The 22,766-nt window shown below is 38.6% G+C and overlaps 1 protein-coding gene and 1 pseudogene across 3 annotated transcripts in view; both read left to right on the plus strand.

Moving 5' to 3' along the window:
• Window positions 1-22,766, plus strand: part of PPP1R21 (protein phosphatase 1 regulatory subunit 21) — a 66,539-nt gene that overhangs the window by 9,208 nt on the left and 34,565 nt on the right. For 2 of the 3 annotated variants that reach the window (XM_003787903.2, XM_003787904.3), the window contains exons 2-12: window positions 3,226-3,294; window positions 5,313-5,459; window positions 7,597-7,698; window positions 9,119-9,283; window positions 9,459-9,517; window positions 11,088-11,182; window positions 15,013-15,065; window positions 15,550-15,699; window positions 20,583-20,684; window positions 20,776-20,864; window positions 22,084-22,220. In XM_003787903.2, coding sequence (XP_003787951.1) covers window positions 3,226-3,294; window positions 5,313-5,459; window positions 7,597-7,698; window positions 9,119-9,283; window positions 9,459-9,517; window positions 11,088-11,182; window positions 15,013-15,065; window positions 15,550-15,699; window positions 20,583-20,684; window positions 20,776-20,864; window positions 22,084-22,220 — 1,168 coding nt within the window. The remainder of the gene's footprint in view (window positions 1-3,225; window positions 3,295-5,312; window positions 5,460-7,596; window positions 7,699-9,118; window positions 9,284-9,458; window positions 9,518-11,087; window positions 11,183-15,012; window positions 15,066-15,549; window positions 15,700-20,582; window positions 20,685-20,775; window positions 20,865-22,083; window positions 22,221-22,766) is intronic. The other variant, XM_023512119.1, reaches the window with a different exon arrangement.
• LOC105886790 lies at window positions 15,880-16,360 on the plus strand (annotated as a pseudogene).

Genomic DNA, 22,766 nt, shown 5'->3' on the forward strand with positions numbered 1-22,766 from the left:
GGAGAGTGTCATGGCATCTCAGCTCACAGCAACCTCCAACTCCTGGACTCAAGCAAGTCTCCTGCCTCAGCCTCCCTAGTAGCTGGGACCACAGGTGCCCGCCATAACACCTGGCTATTTTTTGGTTGCAGCCGTCATTGTCGTTTGGTGGGCCCACGCTGGATTGGAACCTGCCACCTTAGGTGTATGTGGCTGGCGCCTTAGCCACTTGAGCCACAGGCACCTAGCCTAAAGTAGTATTTCTTTTGAACTAGAGTAGAGGTCCCTAAACTTTTTCTGTAAATGACCAAATGGCAAATATTTTAAGCTTGAGGTCATAGTTTGTGTTGCAGCTACTCATCTCTTTTGTTGTCACTGAAAAGCAGCCATACATAATACATAAATGAATGAGTGTGGCTGGATTCCAGCAAACCTTTAAAAGAGATGGCAGTCCAGGTTGGCCCTGGGTCCTTAGTTTGCCCCCTTGTTCTAGACTCTAGAAGGTATGTCCAAATGGGGATATCCAACCTCTTTTCTTTTCTGCCACACATTGAAAAAAATAAGAGTTGTCTTGGGCCACACATAAAATACACAAAAAATAGCAACACCCCATCTATGTTACTTTTGTTTTTTTTTCTGTGAGATATGGTCTCACTGTATTGCCAAGGCTGGAGTGCAGGGGCATCATTATAGCTCACTTACAGCCTCAAATTCCTAGGCTCAAGCTAGGCTCTTGGCTCAGCCTCCTGAATTGCTGGGACTACAGTTGTATGCCGCCATGCCTGGCTAATTTTTCTGTTTTCTATAGAGCTGGGTCTTGCTGTGTTGCCTAGGCTGGTCTTGAACTCCTGGTCTCAAGCGATTCCCCCCACATTGGCCTCTCAAAGTGCTGGGATTACAGGCTTGATAATACTGTGCCTGGCCTATGCTACTTTTTTTGTTTTTTTTTAAAGCAGGAAATATGAGTATTGCTAGTTATCTTTAAATATTTTATTTTCTCTTTTAAATTATAAGTTCGTCAGAAACAGGCACTGCATCTTTTGTTTTTTCGTCTCCCTGATATCATTTAATACAGTGCTTTACAACAGGCAAACTGTAATAAATATATCTGTTGTCTCTGATGATTCGAGCTCTCTTTCCCTTTGTGGAGCATTTTATAGTTTTTGATGCAGGCTTCTTACTTAGTTCTCACAGTAGACTTAGACAAAGGAAGATAGTGTAGATGTGCTTACCCATTCTGTAGACCATGTAGCTGAAGCTTAGAAAGGTTAAGTGAATTCTTCAAGTTTATGTAGTCTAGTAAATGGCAGAGCAAAGATTGGGGTCTGCTTTCTATTGTGGTACTGAACTGTGATCTTTAACTTTCTAAAAATAGAAGGTGCTATCTTTTTAGTATGTCTTTTGCTCAAACTGTTGACTATCCCGCAGTATGCTTGCTTTTCATTTTAGAATCTTAGCTAAATTTTCTATTGAGTTTTAAATACTCAGTTTAAGATTCAGCATTCAAATATTCCTACTCTTTTGGCACAGAAAAGTCATTTCTGTTCTCTGTTCTAAGGAGATAAATCTGAGCTATACAAAATTAGAAATAGATTTTTAAAAAAACCTTACAGATAGAACTGTTTCATATTTCAGTTTCTCAGAGAAGAACCTGGTCTTTCATGGTCTCTGAGCCCTCAGAATATTATTATAATAATATATTTTGCTTCGGCTGTAAGAGTCTCACATATTTATACTTAGATGCTTTGTGTTCTCTGAGAATACTTTCTTCTTAATAGTGGTAGTTATGTAGATGTTTACATAAGTACAAACTTATGAAGCTGCATAACTGTTTTTTTTTTTTTGAGACAGAGCCTCAAGCTATCCCCCTGGGTAGAGTGCTATGGCATCACAGCTCACAGCAACCTCCAACTCCTGGACTCAAGCGAGTCTCCTGCCTCAGCCTCCCAAGTAGCTGGGACTACAGGCACCCGCCACAACGCCTGGCCATTTTTTTGGTTGCAGCCATCGTTGTTTGGTGGGCCCGGGCTGGGGATTTGAACCCGCCACCTTAGGTGTATGTGGCTGGCGCCTTAGCCACTTGAGCCACAGGCGCCGAGCCTGCATAACTTTTTATTTGTATGCTTCATTTAAAATAAAGCTATTCTTCAATTTTTAATAATTAACTATGAAAAAAAAGCCCAATTTTTACCTCTTCTCCTAAGGTTTACCCCACCTCTCCAGCTCACTGCTTTTCCTACTTAAATGTAGCTTTGTGAAATAGTAATCAATGTTGTCTAATTGGCATTATGACTCTGGAGTCCAAACTAGTAGGTCTGAATCTCAGCACTACTGCTTAACTTCTCCAACCTTTACGTTCCTCATCTGCAAAAGAGTACCTACTTTATAGGACTGTGAGGAGTAGATGAGGTCACATATGGGAAGTGCTTAGAATGAGGCCTGGTATAAAAAAGCATTCAAATATTAATAATAAGTAATTATTATCAATATAATTTTTTTGTTTTTGGAGGCAGAGTTTCTTTCTGTTTCCCAGGCTAAAGTGCTATGGTGTTATCATAGCTCACAGCAAACTCAAACTCCTGGGCTCAAGTGATCTTCCTGCCTCAGCTTTCCAAAGTGCTAGGATTACAGGTGTGAGCCACCACGCCTGGCCTGTTATACTAATTTTTAAGTTGAGCCTGCTTCTAAATTGCTTTTGTACACCACCTCAGCTGATGCCTGATAAAGTGTCTGTCATTCCTGTGGCTATCATTGATCATGACATTTGCATGTCTGATTTTAGGCACAGTGTTCCACTGGGAATGTTTTGATGGCCTACATTTTGATTTTCTATACAGTTTTTATTGCATAATTAATCCAAGGGTATATTTTACAAATGAATGGCATGCCAGAATTTAAAGAAAAATGGCACATTCAGTACCTTATTATTTACTTTATTAGTTTGTGTTTAGGGACATGACTTAGTTTCATAGAAAGGATGATGCACTAGAAATTGGGAGATGTAGATTTGAGTCCCATTTTTGCTATCCATTGGTTTTACGTCATTGGGCAACTTGGCCTGTGTGTCCTTATCTCTAAAATGGTGAAGTGTGGTATCTTTTACCTTCTTTGAGGCTAATATTTTTTTGTTCTCATATGTTGGGTAGTTGTTCAGTGTCATGATCTCTATAAAATAGCTGAAGTGATTTCCTTGATTTAACTGATTGCTTTATATTAAAAATTAATTATTGCTTTCTCTGTTTTCAGCTTCGAGCTCAGAATCAAGTCCTAAAAAAAGGTGTTGTGGATGAACAAGCCAATTCTGCTGCTTTAAAGGTATGCAACAGGATATTTGGGTTGTGAGAGTTAAGTTGGTGTTTGGTGGCACTCAAAGCACAGAACTCAGCTGGTTTTCTGGGTGAAAGTCCCCACTCTGACACTGATTCACTACGAGTGGAAGGTGGTAATGTAGTTTTTTGTCATTAACTTGCTTAGGTATGAATGTGATGTACTTTGATTTCCTTGGTTAAAAATTACCAAAAAAGTATGATTTGACTTTAATACATTTCTTCTGTACTTCAAAGCCTTTATTTCGTCTGGATTAGCAGTTCATCTGGATTAGCACTTCTTATCTGGTGCCATCACTAGATAGCACTCTGAGGGGGGCTATGTCATAGTCATATTTGCATCCCTAGTACTCAGCAGATGGTAGGGCCCTAATAAATGCTTTAATCATTTATATCAATCTTGCCTTTGGTTGAGCTACTTAATAGTAATCATCTGTGTTAATCAGGATACTCTGAGGGACATATTTTATCATTAGCACCTCTGTTAAATGAGGGGAGAAATGTGATAGGAGATAAAGGAATTTGTTTCTGCCTGAGTTCAGGAGGCATATAATAAATATTGCTTATTGATATTTTAAATGGATATATTCTGGGGTATGGATTCCTTCTTGGCCAGTTTCAGTTAAATATGCTACCTACCTTGCTCTTTATCCCTTTCTTGCTCCCTCACCTCTATTTAGACAGGTAGGATTAAGATGCCTTTTGCTCTGATCTCTTTGTGGAGTAGCCCCCAACTAGCAGTATATCGTATATCCTATGTGGCTCCACTCAGATAACTAAGCCCCCCAAATAAGTCTTTCTACTTAGCCAGTGTTGGGCCCTACTTTAGAAAAATCTATCTCTGAAACTGTCCTCTCCTCAGGTGCTGTTACCACAGTCTCAGGGCTGAGATGATTCAGAACATTCCACCCATACTTCCAAAGCTGTCTGTACCCAAGCCAAGATTATCAGTCAGGATTTGTAGTCAAGTCACTGAAGAAATGATCACTATCTTTTCTAATGTTTAAAGTTATTGCTGGGGAAAATATTTCCTAGCTTATTGTAGTAGCCTGCTCCAGTGTTTGACACCCTCCCGTTGCTGGTTGTGTTTGGTCAACTAAGTGGATAATAGTGCTGGTGGCAGTGGTGACTGTGTCATCTTGTTCCATCTATTGAGCACTTGGTGTATGGTGAGCTTAGTGTGTGTGCGTAAATAAATGCACATATACCCCCATCACACAATGAGAGCATATCATTCTATTGTTTAGCTCTGCTTTCGACATGAAAATAATATCAGTAGATTATAAATATCAGCCTGTGGTTTTAAGGTTGCTGTTTCAATGTAGGTAAATCATCTATTCATTAAAACGTGACCTTTTCTTAGCTTTATAATTATTTGTTTCAGTGGAAGTAATAAAAGGTGAAACACTTCTCTAAATATAGTGTACTATATGACCATCTATATTTATCAGTGAATACATCATCTGAAAATACTTTTGTTATGATAATACTGGTTTTTGTCTGTGATATATCAGAATAGTTAAAGTAAAATTAAGTGTGTTGAAAGGACTTTATTTTGACTACTTTAAATGCAGAGGGACTTTATAGAAAAAAGGAATATAAATTTTTTTTTCCTATTCTTTCTCACTGAAGGGAATTAATAGTGAATCTTAAAAAATTCAAGTTTATAAACATGTAGCCTCAGGCTTTGTGTCTGTATACGCCAATAGATATAACAGCAAATAGCTGTGGATATTTTACTTTAAGTTGATGATGATATGTTATTTCTGAAAATGTTCTTTTTATTTGCTTTTTAAAATTTACTTGGTTAGGCCAGAAGATGATTTTTTCCCCACAAAACAGAGCTAAAAACATAAAACCTTCAATGGTAAACATAAAACTTGAATTCCCTACAGCAAGAGGTTTTGATTATTTTGGTGAAACAAAAATTTTTAGGATTATTATTATTGTTATTTCTAAACTTTAAGGCTAAGCTGTCAGGAATGGTCTGTTTTCTCTTTGATGTAGGAACAACTGAAAATGAAGGATCAATCTTTGAGAAAACTACAACAGGAAATGGACAGTTTGACATTTCGAAATCTACAGCTTGCCAAGAGGGTAGAACTACTTCAAGATGAGCTATCTCTAAGTGAACCCCGAGGCAAGAAAAACAAGGTAGGTTCAGGAAAAAACATGTTAGTGTGGCCTTGTCATCAGACACAGACGTGTATAGGCCATCCTAGTTTTAACAGAAGACCTTACTCCCAAATTCTCTAATGTTTCATTCATACATCTGGATATTTGGTCAAAAAAGCAGACATTTACTATTAATATATGTTAGTATTAGGGAAATTTGCATGTGAAAGTCAGTTTTAAAGAATTAACCAGGAGCAAACTTGTACATAGTTGATTTGGTAGCTGAGAAAAATTAGTGGCATGTCTCATATTGGTCAAAAATTGTTGATATCTTTTACTTCTTCAAAATTGCTGTTAACCCACAGTAGGACAAATAAAATGAGAGATCCTGTCAAAGTATGACTACTCATAAGAAAATAGCAGTGGGAACATTCATATCTTAGGTTTGTAAGCTTATTGCAGATGTATTTTCTTAGCGTTTATGAGGCTAATTTAGTATCCCTATCCTGAGATTTAAAGATATATTTTTTTCTGTTATGGTTTTATATGGTGAGGCAAGATGGTTACTGCTTTAAGGTATTAGATCTGGCACTTTAAACATTCTATGATCAAGAAGGTGTTTTTTTTTTTTAAAGGGTAGAGGTTAGTGATTGAGTCTTTCGTTTAAATCTTGTCTGTTTGGGGGGACACCACCACACAAATGAGTAGACCAAGGCAGCTGACAATGGGATGGGTGGAAGGGAAGGGGAGAAGGCAAGCAGTGACTGAAGAAGTGCTGTGTGGAGGGAAGAGCACGGCTTTGGAGTTAAGCTCAGGCTTGAATTCTCTGCCTGCCATTTATAAATCTGTGACTTTAGGCGAAATTTTTAGTCTTGCAACCTCAGTGTCTCCATCAGCAAAGTAGGGATGAGACTTTCAGGTTTGTTGAGAGCATTAAATGGTATCATGTAAAAGTGCCTAGGACCACATTTGCTACATATTGGGCAGTTGCCATGATTCTGTGTTAATACTTCTTTCATATGTATTTTTCCTCCATAAGAGGATTTTCTAGAGTGATAGGGTTTGAATAAAAAGGAGGTGGAGGGACAGAGAAGGTATAACTGGTATGTGTTAGACTCACTTGGGAAACTTTGTCAAAATACACACATCCCAGAAATTCTGCAAGACCCTTGGGGAGGGAATATCCATCTAGATTTCATACCTGCTGCCCAAGTTATTAATATCCCTGCCTAGGACTGTTTATCAGAGGTTGGATTTGACACTTAGAAATTTATTTTAATTAAAGCTTTCTAAATTTGAAAGCACTGAAGACCCCAAATATGTCATTCAACTGTGTTCCTTATGTACGTCTTGTGTTCCAAACATGATGGATATTTAATGATTTTTTAAATATAGCTGTCCCTGTTCAAAGGGCTTTTTAATCACTGACTCACATTGGATCAGTAGGTGACTTCATTTTACGTGAGGAGTGAGAGTACAAAAAAAGGGAGAGAAGAGTGGTGACAGATGTCAGGACACAGTTGCATTGTTAGACTGTTCTTTGAATTGTCCCAGTTCTATGTATTACAGGAAAACAAATGTCCATTATTAGATCTTTTAAACAGTGCTATTCTTCTATGTAGAAAAAGTTAGCTTTGAGCTTTTTTCTTATGTTTATTAGCTTTATTTTATATAGTTCTCTTTTTAAATTTAGAAATTTATGTGGACTTTGGTATAAACTTACCTTTGCTGATGCTGTTACATAATTTATTAAAATTCCTTAATGGAGTTAAATAATCCAGACATACGGAATTGCTAATGACTACTTTGGTTCGTTTCCCAAACCAAAAAGTCAAATTGAAATGATACTTATTAGCATGTTTATATTGCTAGCTTTCTGGGTCTGCTCTGTCCTCCAACAGAACTACTCATGAATTCATTTGCAGAGAAAATAGGAAGCCTTATCTGTTCTTTTCTCTCTCTTTTTAAATCTCTCCTGCCCATTTCAGTATTTGCAGTTCCAACTTGTATCCTATGGGAAAAGTTAAATTATGGACTGTGTACCTTTTGCAGGATTGTTTGAAAATGGTGAACACGTAGAAGAGACAAGCTACTAAGGTGCTAGAGAATCTGTGTACCTTAGGATGTTTCTCTAAAGGATGAAAGTTATGTGGACATAACTTATTCTTTCCATCAGAAAAGTGGAGAATCTTCTTCTCAGTTGAGTCAAGAGCAGAAGAGCGTCTTTGATGAAGATCTGCAAAAGAAGATAGAAGAGAATGAACGATTGCACATACAAGTGAGAAAATCTTTCTGTTTTTCTGTTTGAATTAAAAAAAAAATGAGTCCTACGAACTAGAGAGGGGAAAAGCCAACACACATAGAGTATTTTGTGTCTGTGTGGGTGTTTTAATGTCTCCTATGGTCTTTAAGTATATGTAATATGTCAGTGTCATTCATGCTTTTTTCTTTTTTTTGAAACAAGAGTCTTTGTGCCCTCAGTAGAGTGCTGTGGTGTCACAACTCACAGCAACCTCAAACTCTTGGGCTTAAGCGATCCTCTTGCTTCAGCCTCCCAAGTAACTGGTATTACAGGTGCCTGCTACAACACCTGGCTATTTTTTGTTGGAGTTGTCATTGTTATTTAGCTAGCCTGGGCCAGGTTTGAATCTGCCAGCCTCGTTGCTTGTGGCTGGCACTGTAACCACTGTGCGACGGGTGCCAAGCCATTTATGCTTTTCTTAAATCGCACATGTGTCTTTATGTGGATGTGTGCTTTGCAGTGCTATATGGATTTGTTTGGAGTATAGCAGGTTAGCTTTATAACTTAACAATATGGAAATGTGCTGAGCACTAGTCATTTATACCAGAAGTGATTGGATGGATCATTTAAATGGATGCTTATCATTAATTCATTGATGTTTTGTTAGTTTTTATCTGTACCCTGGTTAGACTAAAAGGTCTATGAGGGTGCGGACTTTGTATGTTTTGTATACTGAGCTCCAGGACAGGGCCTCACTCATGGAAGGCATTTATGGAATGTTGAAAAGTCAGTGTCTGCTTCCAAACCATTGAGCATAGTCATAGTGTAGTATATCTAACTATACCTCTTGATTTTTCTTTTTTTTTGGTCAGATGGTGAGGAATAAATGTACTAATTCTTAATCTTTGAAAACTTTAAAAATAATAAACTTGTAACCTCAGTGTGTTTTGTGTCTAACTATCCATAATTCTTAGTATTGGAGTCTCAATAAAGAAAGAGCTTTACCTGTTTTCAGAGTGCCACCTATTGTGATTTTGACTATTTCATCTTGGAAGTTAGCCTAACAGAAAAGTTATATCCTAATCAGTTGAATTTTACTTGTGTCAGAAATTGTTTGAAATAGACATTCCTGAGACTAAGAGTTAAGAGGTTTAGGCTTTGGAGTAGGTTTCCTCTGTTAAATCCCATTTCCACTATATTGTAACTATGAGACATTGGGCAAGTTAGGTAACCCTTTTAAGCTCCAGTTTCCACATCTGTAAAGAGGGATAACCACAGTACTGCCTCTGATACACAGTGAGGCCTGGAGGAGATAATGCCTGTGCAAGTTTGGCATGGTGAGCATGTGGAACCACGTGGGTGTTGCTCAGGGATAGTCGCTGCTATTTTTTCTCTCATTTATATATATATATATATTATCATATCGTGAGAAGAGAAACCAATCTTTTCATTTCAGTTTTTTGAAGCTGATGAACAGCACAAGCATGTGGAAGCAGAGCTGAGGAGTCGGCTGGCTGCTCTGGAGACAGAAGCAGCCCAGCACCAAGCTGTGATCGATGGCCTGACCCGGAAATACATGGAAACTATTGAGAAGCTGCAGAATGACAAGGCTAAGCTAGAAGTAAGTCCCACTGTTTGAGCACTGTTCAAGAGTAGTCAAGGCTTTTGTAAGGCATCTCTGCACGTGGTAGACACAGTTAGTCATTCCAGGTGAGACTGTTGGCAGCAGTGTCTCCCGAGTGTGCTTTCATCTGTAGCCTGAGCCATCTGCTTTTTCTCTTTCTTCTAAAATGCAGGTAAAATCGCAGACTCTAGAAAAGGAGGCCAAGGAATGTCGACTTCGAACGGAAGAATGGTATGTGGAGACTTGAAACCCAAGGGAGCTCCTGAAGTTAAGACTCAGAAGATCTGAGTTTTGATTTTAGAAGCTCCTCTGTCTTAACTGTCCCACATTTAAAATGAGGAGAGGGGAGAAGGAAGTATATCATTTCCAGGGTCCTTTTCATTTCTGAGCTGGCATATTGTGTTTTAGGGGTCCTGTGCTGACACTGGGATACTTCATGTTTCAAACTCCTCTAGACAGAGGGGCCCTTTGATAGTTCCAGACAGGAAAGCTAATAATTAGTGTGCCAACCTTTTAGATAAAATAGAGGTTATGAGATTTAATTTTGACATATCTAAATTTTTTTTTTCTTTTGAGACAGAGCCTCAATCTATCACTCTGGGTAGAGTGCTGTGGCATCACAGCTCACAGCAACCTCCCACTCCTGGGCTCAAACGATTCTCTTGCCTCCACCTCCCTAGTAGCTGGGACTATAGGAGCCTGCCACAACGCCTGGCTATTTTTTGGTTGCAGTCCTCATTGTTGTTTGGTGGGCCCGGGCTGGATTCGAACCTGCCAGCTCAGGTGCATGTGGCTGGCGCCTTAGCCACTTGAGCTACAGGTGTGAGCTGACATATCTGAATTTTAAAATATTATTTAGTAATGCATAGTAAAGGCATACTCCAATATTTATTTGATGAATAACATAATATCTTAGGTTTTAAAAGGATTGATCAGATGACTTTCTCATTTAGTTTAATTGCATTAGTAGAATTACATGCATGGTTTAGATATGTACATATACTCATAATTGAATCAAAAGCTCAAATCATCAACTTCTGAGCTCAAAAAGATCTGATATGTATTTAAAAAAATTTACAGTAATACTTGAATAAACATTTATGTGTTGTAATGAGAAAAATATTTGATTTTGAAGTGGCTAAGGTTACTTTGAGCTTGAGGAAATAATCTTAAGATTGTATAATATCTGGGATTGTAGTAAATTCTTTTAAACTTACACATCACTCAACAGAAGAATCAGGGACTTTAGAAGGCAGGCTTGGTGTTTTTTCTTATTTTCATCTTTTTTTTTGCAATTTGGCTGGCTGGGTTCTAACCCTCCATCCTCAGTATATGGGGCTGGTACCCTACTCACTGAGCCACAGGCACCATCCTTTCTTTTTTGTTGTTGTTTTGTTTTTGTTTTTGTTTTTGTGTTTTGAGATAGAGTCTCAAGCTGTCACCCTGGGTAGAGTGCTATGGTGTCATAGTTCACAGCAACCTCCAACTCTTTGGACTCAAGTGATCCTCTTGTCTCAGTTTTTCTATTTTTTTTTTTTTTTTTTAGTACAGACAGGGTCTCGCTTTTGCTCAGGTTGATCTTGAACTCATGAGCTCAAGCAATCCACCCGCCTTGGCCTCCCAGAGTGCTAGGATTACAGGCATAAACCACCATGCACAGCTTTATTTTAATCTTCTAATGATCAGGAGTATGTTAGATGTCAGGCACCATTCTCTGAAAACCTGATACCAGCTGTCAAGGAGGTGAGGATTCACTCTGTGATTGGTGATAATGTGGCTTTGTATATTTTTTCTCTTTCAGTCAATTACAGTTAAAGAATCTTCATGAAGATCTGTCAGGTAGATTAGAGGAATCCCTATCCATCATCAATGAAAAAGTACCTTTTAATGATACAAGTAGGTATAATGTACAGTTTAACATTATTTACAACTTTGAATCTCTCTGTGGCAGCACTACTTAAAATAATTTCTAATCTATTTGGCAATAGATGTGATTGGGCCAATAGAGGGTTGCTTTCTCTTTGTTCTTTTGTTCAGTTTATGCCTTCATATTCCATAGGAAGATTTTAAGTTGTCCTGTAACTACTCTGAAGCCAATCTTCTTGGAAGAGTCCCACATCCACAAGTTTTTTGACTGCATGTGTTCAGCATGTCCCAAAGTAAAACTAACCTGCACATAAAAGGGATGAATGTTTGTACAAGAAGAGTTGTTGTTCATGGGAACGGGGTTGACAGTGGAAAGTGCATCTTCTCAAACTGATACCTCGGCCTAGAATCTCCTACCCCTTGGTCAATACCCACTTACAGTTAGGAAGCTGACTTGGGTGAGCCTTCCTTCCTTCCTATTCCTGGGAGTGGTCTGATAAGTAACACTCCTAAGAGCAACAAAAAAAGAACTTAAAACATAAAAATAAAACATTACATGTGTAACAGGTGCCAAATTTGTAATTTGTAGATAACAATTAAGCCAAAACATCAAAAGCAAATAAAACATTTGTTTGGAGTTTGAAACCTACATTCAAGTTAATACACATTTCCTCTTTCTAAAATTACATGGTCGAAATTAATTTTTTACTTCCCTAAATTTTTTCTTAGGGAAGACCTAAAGAAAAAAGAGGAAAAGTAAGAAATCAAAGATAGATAGCAATTTGATGTGGCACTAAAATGAGAGGCTGTGTCATCATTATGTCAAAAACCCGCATTCCCCTTTGAAAACAACACCTGCTACTATTTTCTACATTCATGTGAATAGCACTGGCATACATTGATTCACTAGATTTAAAGCCCTGGCATTACATTTGTCTTTAATCTGTGTATGAGTTACTCATTAGGTTCTAATAATTTTCTTCTGAATCTGGGATTTATCCTTTTTCTAGTACTAATTGTTACCCAGTTTTAGGTCCTTGTCATGTCACATGTGGGTTACTACTTTTAGTCTCGCAATATTTGGAGATCATTTGCTGAGTGCCTAGATGGGTGAGTAGCATAGAAGATGCGAAAATTTTTGACAAAAATCTCTACTCTTCAGAAATTTATAATCTATTTAGACAAAGATAGATATAAAATTATCTAAAATATAAACTAGGGCTCGGTGCCTGTAGCTCAGCGACTAGGGCGCCAGCCATATACACTGGAGCTGGCAGGTTTCAGTCCAGCCCGGGCCTGCCAAACATCAATGACAACTATAACCAAAAAATAGCTGGGTGTTGTGGTGGGCGCCTGTAGTCTCAGCTACTCAGGAGGCTGAGGCAAGAGAATTGCTTAAGCCCAAGAGTTGGAGGTTGCTGTGAGCTATGATGCCATGGTACTTTACCCAAGGTGACAGCTTGAGACTGTCTCAAAAAAAAAAAAAAAAAATTAAAAAAATAAATAAAATATAAACTAGACTATGCCATGAAGACCCTCTTGGAATTTCAGAGGAAGGAGGTATTATGCTGCTGGGATTGTTGGGGGAAGCCTTCCTGGAAAGATTATGCTTTGAGCTGAGCCTAAATACATTTGCAGGTTTTACTGGGTAGGGATGAGGAAAACAGCCAGGAAATTGCATAGAGTGTGGTATGTAGGATGAAAGGTGCCATCATGGCCCCAATTCAGCATGACAGGAGGCTTGGGTGGATGGGTAGGAAGTGGAGGGCAGTGAGGGATAAGTTTTGAAAGGGAGGATAGGACTGGATCCTAGAGTTCTGGACTAAGGACTGGGAACTTTATTCACAAGGTAGTAGGGTTGTTAGAGAGGTTTTTGAGCCAGGGAATATCCCTAAGATGTGTATATTCACAAGGTTAATCTGGTAACAGAATATAGATTACTTTAGGGTGGGAAGAAGAAGGCAGAGACTCATTTTGATAGTCCTGGTGCTGTTATGAGATGCAGAGGATCTTGTGGAGGGAGAAGTAATAGCATAGTCTTTTCAAGGATGCACGGAAGAGGGAAGAGGCAGTGAGGGGGAAGCAGGAAATAAAAGAGGTACAGGGGAGCAGGTTTTTGGGAAAGGTGATAAGAGTAACTTTGTTGCTGTTTATGCTCTGACAGATGAGTGTGTATCTGTCTAACTCTGGTTGTCTGGGGCTGGATGAGCCCCTGTGTTGGAGCAGTGGCTGCACAGTACCTGTGCAGGGACCTTGGCAAGTTCTTCCTCTCAGTGACCAAGAGGGGAGGGGCTGTGGCAACAAGGTTGGATAGAACCCTGTGGTGCACGTCAGCTCTAGACATTGCTGTGAAGAGGTTAGAGGTGAAGGTGAGAAGGCAACTGGGTTTGGTGACTTCAGGAGGACTATTATCATTTCAGAGGAGCACTTCCCTGTAGGGTATAGGTGGACACCAGACTTTTAGCACATGGATTAGAAGTGAATGTGTGTTGAGGAAACAAGCAGAGGAAGGCTGATTTTAAAGCAGTGGGAATGAAGGAATGGAAAAGGACGAGAGCCTGACAGCCTGGCACAAGAAAAGAAAAGGCTGTGTGTGCAAGGGATGGGGAGGATAGAGAATTAAGACCCAAGTGAAGGAAAATAACTCACTATGGAGATAGAGTTAAATGACCTGCAGGAAATGCTTTTTTGATAATGAGATGATACTGAAGTTAGAAAGAGGGAGTGATTGATGGGCTAGGACCCTGAGCCAGTCTGAAGCAGCTGTTGTTAAGCGCTAGGACGAGGGTTGGCGGAGGAAAGGGTATGTGAGCTGTGGACTTGAGATGGAAGGTGGGAGTCTGAGAACCTTTTCACTTTAACTCTGATCATCTTGGCATAGTAGGGGGAGGCCATCCCATCCATTGGGGCAGGGGAGGAGAGGAGGAATTGTATTAATATTAGGGGCTCAAAACAGAAAAGGGTTGGAGTAAGTGTTGTGGGAAGTCTGCTAGGGACATGGCAGTGAAATTATGGATTGCTGAGTAGAGTTGAAGCCATTGGAAATTAGGCGGAATATATTGTAGTGGACTGTGCTCTGGGAAACAAAACAAGTAAGGCTGAAGGAAAGAGGACTTATAGAACAGAGAAGGTGTGTTGGCTGGGACATCAAGTGGGAATATGTAGCAATTTAGTAGCAGTGGATGAGAATGCACAGGAACTTTCAGAATCAGATTTTTGGCACTGGAGTTATTCTGACTGAGGACACGGGCAGAGGAAGGCAGGTAGTGGTGAGCAGAGATGAGCCGATCATTATGATGAGGAGGTTGAGGAGGTGTGAAGTCAGTGTACAGAGGCTATCAGAGGTTGATGACAGACTCATGTAGAAAGGAGCGTGTGAGAATGGTATTGGAACCATCCCAGGAGAGTTAGGGTTGAGTTATTAGAATCAGCAGCGGCAGACAGTGATAGATTTTCAAGTATCATTGTGTTGGGAAAACAGTGGTAATTTTGGGTGATCATTGTAGCAGTTGTGTACAGGGTTGTTTTAGGAGGGAGAATGACTGAACACAGCAAGAACAGTACAAGCCTTCTCTATAATCCTTATAGTCCCTAAAGAAGTAGATGAAATTATTTCTTAGAAATGGAAACATAGGATTTGTTTGTTTTTCTAATCCTGAAGTTTAAAAAAAATTAGAAGTTTTATTATCTTGAGAAATCACCGGTTCTATGTAAATTCCATTAGTATCCTGTACTGTGATTGTGGTGTTGATCATTTTAAATTCTTACGTAAAGCTGATTTTACTGCAAAGCATTTATTAGTTAAGCTGTTTTCTATAAATGCAAAATGAGACATAATGTACGTTATTTTTGTTTTGTAGAATATAGTCAATATAATGCTCTGAACGTTCCACTCCACAATAGGAGACACCAGGTAAATGATGAAGTATATGTTTTTATTTTCAGCCATGTGTATGCCAAGCTTTTCAGAAAGAAGGATTAGTTGTTTGGGCATCTGTTCAGTGTACTGAATCATTGCATTTAATTTTTGCTTTACTTTCTCTACATTTTTTCAAAGTATGTGACTTTTTATTGAATTTGTGAATAATGCTGATTTTTGCTGTCTCTTGTTTTATAACATTGGAACTAAATTATGGGGTGCATTAATTTTTTGAGCTATACTTCTAGGTTGGTAGACGTTGCACTTGAGTGGTCTAGGTTAAGTGGAGGTATATTTGTCCAAACTGGTGACTTTCTGATTTACTTAGATAGGAATATTAAGATTCAATGGAGAGCAAATTATTGTAAGTTAAGGAATAATGACACTGAAATTCAAGTGTTTTCTGTAGAAGCAACCTAATAAAGTAGTTTTAGAGTAATAATTTTATGGTTAACTTTGTGTACTTTTCATTTTAAAGCTCAAGATGAGAGATATTGCTGGGCAGGCCCTGACTTTTGTTCAAGATCTTGTGACAGCTCTTCTGAACTTTCATACCTACACAGAACAGAGGATTCAGATTTTTCCTGTTGATTCTGCCATTGATACTATATCTCCATTGAATCAGAAGGTAAATTTAACTCAGAATAGATTTTGTTTGCCCCAAGCAGAGTGGGAGACATTATTTTCTGATCACAGCCGGGTACTGTGGAGGATGTGGAAAAACCCTAAAGTCATAGTTTTTACTGCCAAGATAAAATATGGCAAAAGTGGAGTGTTTGGCAGGTGCTGCCTCTATGGAGAATATTTACCACACTTATGGCAGGGATTTTGTGTACAGTAGTTCAGAGGCCATTAGGCAGACTACAGACTGTGACAAAAGGCATGGAGTCTCTTGTTTGCACAGATTGTATTCGTAACAAATTCACCAAGTCAAGAATTCAGATAAAATGTTTCAGCCTTCACCTGAAGATCACAAAAAGCATGGTGGGATCCACAGAACCCCCATAAACTGCATATTGTTACTAGAATAAAAAGTACAAAAAGACGTCCACAGGGAAAAAGATACAATAAAGATGCTTGGATTAGAAAAAGCACATACCCCTCAAGTTCACAAGAATAGCCCTTCAGTGAATGCAAAACTGAGAGTGGTCAAACATTTGATAAGAATCAAGCCCCTGAAGCTGCCACCAGGACTTCCCACAGAGGCAGACATGGCTAACACGTGTCTCAAGAGCACTGGAGGATGAGTAATACAGTGGCACCTGAAACCTGTGGAGCAGAAAAATTAAGTCCTGATGCCAGAACAGCTTCAGATTAAACAATGCTAATTGTTTAAAAATGATGAGAATGTTTTCATTAAAATAGATGTTAAATACCAAAAAAAAAAAAAAATTGGCAAAAGTAGGGTGGTGCCTGTGGCTCAGTGAGTAGGGCACTGGCCCCACATACCGAGGGTGGCGCGTTTAAATCTGGCCCCAGCGAAACTGCAACAACAACAAAAAATAGCCAGGTGTTGTGGCGGGTGCCTGTAGTCCCAGCTACTCTGGAGGCTGAAGGAAGAAAATGGCCTAAGCCCAAGAGCTGGAGGTAGCTGTGAGCCGTGATGCCACGGCACTCTACTGAGGGCGACAAAGTGAGACTCTGTCTCTTAAAAAAAAAAATGTGGCAAAAGTGGAATTTTAAGAAATTAAACGCTAGGAGTGGGTGGTGCCTGCAGCTCAGTGGATAGGGCACGGGCCCCATATACCAAGGTTGGTGGGTTCGAACCCAGCCCCCGCCAAACTGCAACGAAAAATAGCCTGGCAGGCACCTGTAGTCCCAGCTGCTCAGGAGGCTGAGGCAAGGGAATTGCCTAAGCCTAGGACTTGGAGGTTACTATGAGCTGTGATGCTACGGCACTTCACCAAGGACAATAGCGTGAGACTGTCTCTAAAATAAAATAAAATAAAATCACTAGAAGTGTTGACAGACTTCAGCATGAGTGAGTGGTATGGCCTGCAAATGGTCTGAGATCACCAGGGAGGGGAGTTTGCTGTAGGTAATGGCTGAGAAGGATTCTTCAGGAATGTGAATGGGCCTTGAAGAATGAGCAAGATATGAATAAGAGAAAAGTAAAATCATGGGACAGGAAAGCACAGGGAGTGTAGGGGATGGAGAAGGGAATGGGGAAGGAGTAATGAACAAACTGTCTCTGCTGGAGGAGAGGAAAAAGAAGCAAGGTTGAAAATAGAAAAAAGTGGTTCCAGATTCTGAAAGGCCCCTTAGACCTTCACTTTGTTCATATGATTGAGGCCTTTGTAGCTTTTTGATCAGGGGGTGACATACTGAAAAGTGCCATCTTATTGTTGGAAAAGTTAATTTGCTGGCATTTTTCTATGTTCCTTTTGTATTCGCTATGTAATTTTCATTACTGCCCATACCTAAAATCAAAACAACCTGTGTGTTGTGGGTGACCTTTTCCCTTCCTGCTGGGTTGTGGAATGAGAGTCCAGCTGCTTATGTAGTAGAGCTTGGAGGGCTTTTTCAGGGGCCTATTTTGTCTCTTTCTTATTTTCACCTTAGCAAATTGTAAAAAAGGATTTAAGCTAACTTGAAAATTTTTTTAACTGAAAAGGATAAAATAAATGTTAGTGAATGTATTAGTTATGTGTTGCTGTTAATAAATTACTTCAAAACTTTAGTAGTTTAAAACAACAAACATTTATTATCTCAGACAGTTTCTGTGACTCAAGAATACAGGAGGTAATTTGCTGGGGGTTTCTGACACAGTCTCTTATAAAGTTTTGTTCACAGCGTTGCTGGGGCTGGGGATTTGCTTGCCAGGAGGCTTGCTCATGTCCTTGGCGACTTAGTGCTGAGCACTGGCTCCATGCTTCTGTTTCTCATTGCCTGCACTTCCCCATAACACTCTTTTAAGTGTTCTCAGGACATGTCAGCTAACTTCCCCCATAGCAGTGATCTAAGAGAGCAAGTAGAAGCCACAGGGGAAGACACAGCCCAGGTAGTCACATACCATCACTTCTGCCATATTGTTTTGGTCACACATACCAGCTTGGAGACAATGTAAGAGGGTGGTACACAAAGCCAAAAATCTCAGAAGGTTGGCCATCACTGAAACCATCTTGGAAGCCGGCCCCGACAGTTGGGTGATTGAGGGAAATGTGCTCCGAGTGCAATGTGTTCAGAATGTTGTGTCTGAAATGAATTAAGCCATTCTTCCTACTCAATCAGGCTCCTTTTCTCTGCTTGTTTTTGTGCATCATGCAGTATTTCCAAGGTTTCAATAGTGTTTATGTGCATAGGTCCCCTACATGCCTGTTAGTATAGCAAAGCCTTGGAGTCTGGAGTCAGACTTCTGGGGTTCTCAGTCCAGGCCTGCCATTTTCTAGTTACACATATATCTCCTTGGGGAATTTACTTAATCTCTCTGTGCTTCAGTTTTCTCGTCTTTAAAAAGGGGGCTAGAATGCTTACCTCACAGTTCTGTGTGTGAAGATTAAATAAGACAGTATATGTGAGCCACTGAGAACAGGGCCTGGCATGTATAAGCACCTAGGAAAGCTTATCTCTTATCATCATCATCATCATTATTCATGTCCCACGTGTTGGAAGCCCTCAGTAGGTGCCTAATTTTCTTAAATTTTGATCTTACTCCACAAATCTCTTGAAGTTTATAAAAACGAAAATTTGGCTGGGTGCTGTGGCTCATGCATATAATCCTAGTACTCTGTGAGACCAAGACAGATGGACTCAGGAGTTCAAGACTAGCCTGAACAAAAGCGAGACTCCATTGTCTCTAAAAATAGCCAGGCATTGTGGCAGGTGTCTGTAGTCCCAGCTACTCGGGAGGCTGAGTCAAGATAATTGTTTGAGCCCAAGAGTTTGAGGTCGCTATGAGCCATAACCCTAGGGCACTCTACTGAGGGCAACAAAATGAGACTCTGTCTCCAAAAAAAAAGCAACAACAACAAGAAACCCCTAAACTTTGGACCTTTCAAATGTTATTTCCCATACTATCACTATCAAATGACCTTTCAAATGTTATTTCCCATACTATCACTATATCACTCTGGGAAAAGCTTTCAGAAGACACGGATAAGGAAAAACAGTACTGTAATGTAGTTACACTCTTTAATACTCCCTAGGATATCAAAGTATTTTCTACCCAATGTGAGTTCTTTGCCCATTATTGGAACTTTATTTCATATTATACTCACACAGTGAGAATCAAATATGTTAATCTTAATTCAAACACTTTATTACTTTGAAGAATTCATATATTAATATTTTACCTTAGGTACTTTGCCCTATGAAAGGTCTTCTGTGATTTTTCTAGTAAGTCTATAATACTAAAGGAAATTCAGAAACCATTTGTTAAAAGATGACCATAATTTTTAAACTTGTTCCTGGAATCATAAAGTAGACTTTTAGACCAGTAAGATTAGAGTTTATCTTATTTTGATAGCTCTAAAGATTAAAGCTCAAAGAGATTGAGTTTCTCAGGACCATGTAGCTGTGTGGTTTGTAGTGGGGTCATTTGAATCACATTTCTCTAAAATGAGATCTTACATTTATATACTGAGAAATCAAAATTTGAGCTCTTATGTAATACCTAAATAATAAAAATATTTCATAAAGGAAAATCACCTTTTTTGCTTCTAAATTGTCTAAATGCCTATGGATTTTTAAAAATCTATTTGTTATATTGAATTAGTCCTTTGTAAATACTAAGGCATCAATGAAAGTTATAAAAGTTTTTATGTCCTTATTTTAATGATAAATAAATCCATTCTTAGAATCTGTTAATCCTGAATACTATATACAGTAAAAGAAGAAGTTGTCATCAGTAGGCTTATTTTTTGAACATGAGGTATATAACACAAAAATCTGTGTCATATAGCCTGGATTTTCAAATCTTTAAAAAAAACAAAACTTTTTTTTTTTTTTTTTTTAAGAGACAGAATCTTATTTTATCACCCTTGGTAGAGTACCTTGGCGTCACACTGCTCACAGCAACCTCCAACTTCTGAGCTTAGGCCATTCTCCTGCCTCAGCCTCTGGAATAGCTGGGACTACAGGTGCCCACCACAATGCCCAGCTATTTTTTTTGTTGCAGTTTGGCCAGGGCTGGATTTGAACCCACCGCCCTCGGAATATGGGGCCAGCACCCTACCCACTGAGCCACAGGTGCCACCCAACAAAACATTTTTTAAACTGATACCTGTGGAGAAGCAGATGCTCAGGGAAGCTGGCCTGTTAGTGCTGGGTTGTAATGAATTATCCCTTCCTATTTCTCTGGTCCTGTTTAATTATATCACCCCTTTTCTGGTTGCTTAATTTGGAATGGTTTGAGGACTTGGGGACTATCAGAGAGGAGCATCTGTGTAAAAGCCAAATTTCCAAGAAAAGTTTCCAAAAGAATTTAGGTTTATAATTCAGCATATTCATTTAAAAATGTGTTGTTTGTTGTTTTCCAGTGATTTAATTCTCAATTCTTTCCTTTCTATTTAGTTCTCCCAGTACCTTCATGAAAATGCGTCGTATGTCCGCCCTCTTGAGGAAGGAATGCTCCATTTATTTGAAAGTATTACTGAGGATACTGTGACTGTCCTGGTAATTTTCGTCCTTGTTTTACTTTTGGAAATAGGAAGCTTCTCTTTGTTCAATAGCACTTTTAAACTTTGAAATTATTTTTCTATTCCAGGAAACAACTGTGAAATTGAAGACTTTTTCAGAGCATTTAACCTCCTACATATGTTTTCTTAGAAAGATCCTTCCTTATCAGTTAAAAAGGTACTTCTCCCTGGAAGCCAGGGAACTTGGGGAATTGTGGATATATAATTGTGGATATATAATTAGCTCTGGAACTAATAAAATAGGAATATATGTGCCTCTTGTGGTCAGATGATTTGGACTTTTTTAGTGAAAAGGAAAAGCACAGCTGAACAGCTTATTTCTTATATTTAAGAAAATGGAATTGTAGGCTGTCAGGTATAGTTTTACAGTAGTTCTATGCTGTGGTTATTATTATTCCTTTGCTATAAACATCTAGATCAGTGGTTCTCAACCTGACCCCTCTGTAACAATGAAAATACATCTGTGGCGTTAAGAAGGTTAAGAACCACTGATCTAGATGGGAGTTATAATAGTCTACTCTTGGATCTATAATCTTTTGGTTCCTTTGAAATGATATATTCTTGTATTTATTATTAGTGACTTAAGTTATAAACAAAAATCTTTAATCACTGTAGCCCTTACAGAATATGTCACTTAGTAACTTTTCATCTTTCTATCTAAAATATTTCTGGAAAGGCAGAAGAAATAATATATGTATGGGAAATTTGATAATATTGCTTGTAAGTTTTTTTTTTTTTTTTTGAGACAGAATCTCACTATGTCACCCTGAGTAGAGTGCCCTGGCATCACAGCTCACAGCAACCTGCAGCTCTTGGGCTTAAGTGATTCTCTTGCTCAGCTTCCCAAATAGTTGGTACTATAGGTGCCACCATAATGCCTGGCTATTTTTTTGTTGCAGTTGTCATTATTGTTTAGTTAGCCCTGGGCCGGGTTCAAACCTGGCAGCCTTGGTATATGTGGCTGGCTCCATAACCACTGAGCCATGGGCGCTGAGCAATTATTTTAAGTTGAAAATGATAAAAATGTATTTAATGAATGTTAAACATTTACTTTTAGATTTTTAGCCTTTAGATTGTTCTTTCTGCTCTGTTTGGTATTGAAAAACTATATATACTCAAAAAAAAACTATATATAGTCATATATAGTTTAATGTTTTTGTGCTGCTTTTTCTTCCATTTAGTCTCTGGTACTCCATTGGCATTTAAAGAAAGCAGCATGTGTTTCATGATAATAAAAAAGTGGAACCATACAAATGAGATCAAATTCCTTTATCTGCATGTCCCTCTTTGGATATCATTTGAGAATTAAGTGGTTTCTGATAGCTAACTGGAAATCATTCAGGATGCTCACTTCTTAAAAATCTGTCCACTCCTAGTTTAGAAGAAGAATGTGAATCTTCTCTTTGCACATCTGCGTTGAGAGCCAGGAATCTAGAGTTGTCCCAGGACATGAGAAAGATGACAGCTATGTTTGAGAAGCTGCAGACTTATGTTGCTCTTCTCGCCTTGCCAAGTAAGTCTGTTGCTCATGGTTCACCTTGAACGGCTGGAACGTATAAGAAGCAGGAGTAGAGAGATGTTGTAGCTCAGTGGGGTCTAAAGTCAGAAAAACTCAGGTTTAAATCCTGTAGCTGTTTATACATTTATGACCTCTCAAAGCACTGTGCCTCTCTGTAGTTTTGTTTTTCCATTTATAAATAAGAGTTAAATGTTACGATTAAAGTTAAGAAATAACTTAAAATATCAGTCATTGAATGTATATTAAATATTAATTTTTAATATTTAATTAATGTTAATTGTTTCCCTTTCTCTTTTTCCTCTTTTTCAAAGGTGAAGGGATAAATCTTAAGAATTTGTAGCAACTTTCCAACAAGTAGCATAGGGGAGCTTTAGTAGTAAAAATGCTGTTTGTTTCCCTTTGGCCTAACTTGAAAAAGTATTTTCAAGTAACTGAATGAACTGAAGTATAAATGACATTCTAAAGAATGCTGTGATTTTCCTGGTACTGTGATTTTTGTTGTTTATTTTTTTAAACAGCTTTCTTTTTTTTTTTTTTTTT

The sequence above is a fragment of the Otolemur garnettii genome, unplaced genomic scaffold, assembly GCF_000181295.1.
Source record: "Otolemur garnettii isolate 467f Iridium unplaced genomic scaffold, OtoGar3 scaffold00024, whole genome shotgun sequence".
Taxonomy (NCBI): Eukaryota; Metazoa; Chordata; class Mammalia; order Primates; family Galagidae; genus Otolemur; species Otolemur garnettii.